The 3097-nt window shown below is 40.2% G+C and overlaps 1 protein-coding gene across 1 annotated transcript; it reads right to left on the bottom strand.

The window, feature by feature from the left end:
- Nucleotides 1-54: 54 nt before the first annotated feature.
- On the bottom strand, nt 55-2941 carry LOC116380082 (alpha-2-macroglobulin-like protein 1). Its single transcript, XM_031842043.1, has 6 exons — nt 2554-2941; nt 2349-2463; nt 2141-2250; nt 1292-1447; nt 829-1062; nt 55-232 (listed from the first exon to the last, which is right to left on the bottom strand). The coding sequence occupies exons 1-6, from the start codon at nt 2689-2691 to the stop codon at nt 158-160; spliced, it is 828 nt and encodes a 275-aa protein (XP_031697903.1). The 5' UTR covers nt 2692-2941; the 3' UTR covers nt 55-157.
- Between the last annotated feature and the right edge of the window lie 156 nt (nt 2942-3097).

Below are 3097 nucleotides of genomic sequence, written 5' to 3'. Positions count from 1 at the left end.
AAATGAACATCATGCTGTATTGAAGAAGACTTGAAACTAGAGATTGGGTTTATCAGCTGCCTTAGTTGTTTTATTGTTGATTGTTTTCTTATCATGGGTTTTGCTGACGAGGGAAATACAGTTCATCACCAGACTAATCCTTTCAGTTTAAGTAACATTAGTTTTTACCAGTTCCTGCTTTAACAGCCACTGGGACACGGCCGTGCTGCACAATTCCACCTCTGGACATCACCTACGAAGAAACAACACTTTAATTAATTAATTAAATGCGTATTTTTCACAAATGTAGAAATTCTTTATTAGGAATAAGTGGGTCCTCAACGACAATTATACAATGCAAGCACAATTAGACAAAACATTTAACAAAAAACTAAAATAAGATAATTAAAACGAAACAAAATATGACAAAAACATGAAATAAAATGAAATAAGAGAGCATGGAAATGGATAATTCTTTCATAGGTTATAGAAAAGCATTAATGTCAGTGATAGCATTAAATAATTAAGTCATAAGACGTAATTAGAGAGACATGCACAGCTGGTCCTATAATAAGAAGCATTTTTGAACAGGCGGGAAGATGATATGGAACGAACATTTACAGGTAGATTATTCCAATCAGAGGGAGTTTTGAACATGAAGGCGTTCTTAGCTATTGACTTAGCGAAGAATAAATTCTGGAATACATTTTTATACACAAGTAGGTGCAGTTCCTTTTTGCAAAAAGCCTTTAAGAGAGTCATAACGTAGGCAAGATGTGTGATCCAAGTCATTTCTTTTTAAACATGATGTATGTAATTCTGACAGGAACTCAATAACAAGAGTCTTACCAGGTAAAAGAATTCGAGGACTTCCTGGTTCTTCTTTAGCTCCTCCCCCTGGATGATGTACTGAGCGCGCACCGTCTCATCTTTGTCACAGGCGAACTTCCCGCTCACCTGCATGAGCTTCAGAAAACTACTGCTCTTGGAGTAAAATGGTTCGACGTTGTGGAAGGCCGGACTGTACTCCGGTCTGCGCACATTGCCAACATACTCCTCAGTCTCCTCCTTGCTAGAAGTCGCCTGTTGACACAACAACCACAAGTCAAAGGATCACATTTCACACCACACTCTTATTATTACCAATAAACCCACAGTAAACCAGTTCTCAAAAAAAGGTTGTTCACCTCCAACATGATCGATACGGTGGAAAGTTTCTTTAAGTAGATATGGATTGTATAACAGATGAATACTGATTTGGTTATTAATAGGAACTGAATTGATTCTTCAGAACAAACAAACAGTGACCAACCTTCATATCCACAGTGTCCTTCCAGAGGGTTGTGTCCAAAGAAAATGAAGCCGTGCCTCTCGCGTCCGTAGTGAGCGTTAATTTTAGAGAGTTGCCGGTAAACAGATGCACCGTCTCGTTGGCGACAGGTGTTTTGTCTGGACCGATCACTTTGACCTGCAAAACAAGTCAGAAAAGCAGAAGCTCAAAATCTGAGGGGTTCATCCTCTGGTGAGCAAGAATGTGATCAGTTTTATGTTATCTGACCATCATCTTCTTTAAATATTTGATGTGTACTGCTGTCTGCTGGAAATTATGACCTGGTGGTTGCATTCCAAGAAGGATTAACTTATAAGTAACCAACCACAGGAGACCATGAATATTAACCTCAAATTTCACAGATATCTTGTCACGCTACCTTGTCATGGACGTAGTCATGTGGAAATATTGATATGCTGGCGGTGCTAAAGGCATCAGGAAAAACACAGATTTATCCTCTGGGGATCCTAAATATCATCACCGTAGTCCATTATTTCAATCAGGGTTATTTCTGCTCGATGACAATCGTGACTGAGGTTCATGCGTTTTGTCCCAGCATCAAAGTTGAAATAATTAAAATGGATCGTAACGTTGTCCTGGAGACTCTTGAGAACGTTAAAAGAAAAAAGTTTTAAATAGAAGTCTGCGTTGCTGAAACACACTTCAGAACTTAAATGCTGCTGAATTCCTCCTCTGGGGACCATGAATGTCCGTACAAATATTGTTTTGAGATGTTTCAGTCTTCGCAAACACCAAGGATATAAAGAAATATTCTTTATTTTGCTGTGCTGACAGAAGGCTACAGCATTGGTCTTCAATGAGACGGATTACCTTTCCCTCAAATGGGATGCCAGGCTTGTAGGCAGCAGGTACGTCCTCAAAGGTGACCTTTCGGATCTTATTGCTGAAGCTGGTCTGCCCACTGCCTTTAAGAATGACCCCTAGATGGTAGTAGACATAAAGATCACAGATCCATCAGGAACTAGCGCCGATTACTCAACGATCCGGTCAACCCTCGACGTGTGTTCATTCGACCTACCTGTGCCGTACTCCTCCAATTCAGCAATCACCTCATAGTTCTCCTCATACATGTGCTTGTTGAGGGAAAACTCTGTCATGTTCACAGTTTGTGTGGCACAACCACTTTTATCCGTCTAGAAGATAATAACACGAGTCAATTTCAAACAATTTGTGAAAGAAAACGGCGCTTACAGCAAGTCAAAGTTTATATCTGAGGTACTGACCGTCATTTCATACGTCTTGCACAGGTCCTTTTCTTGGTCAGATAAATACCAGTATAACTGGACGGCTTTTCTACAAAACACTGCCTTGACTGAACCAACAACAGGTTTCCCATAGGTGTATCTGCAAGGAAAACGCATAAGGATGCAGAGATGACTTTCAGAAATTAGATTTTAGCATTTTAGGTTAGTATCATCCCATAGACAGCAAGTGTGGTATTGAACTGTGGTATTCATTGAGAAATTAACACAATATCGATCATAAATTCTTAAACTCGGAAAGTCGGACAAACTCTCACCAACCCAGACCTCAAAATCCATGATGGCCGCTACAGTAAACAGTAAAAAAAGTTGTGGTAATATCATAAGACTGTATATAACAAGTGGACGTAGTCATCATGACGCCATCTTGGATTACAGCCGTCGCAACCAGTGAACAGGAAGTGATTAGGACTGAGGAGGAGTGACGTAGAGACGCCTTATACGTCTCTAGTAGAGAACTGTCAATCACTGTGTAGTCCCGCCCTAAAGCATCCCCTGCTTTATG

This window comes from Anarrhichthys ocellatus, unplaced genomic scaffold (genome assembly GCF_004355925.1).
Source record: "Anarrhichthys ocellatus isolate YVR2014 unplaced genomic scaffold, GSC_Weel_1.0 scaffold6079, whole genome shotgun sequence".
Classification (NCBI taxonomy): Eukaryota; Metazoa; Chordata; class Actinopteri; order Perciformes; family Anarhichadidae; genus Anarrhichthys; species Anarrhichthys ocellatus.
This window is presented reverse-complemented; position numbering and strand designations above follow the sequence as displayed.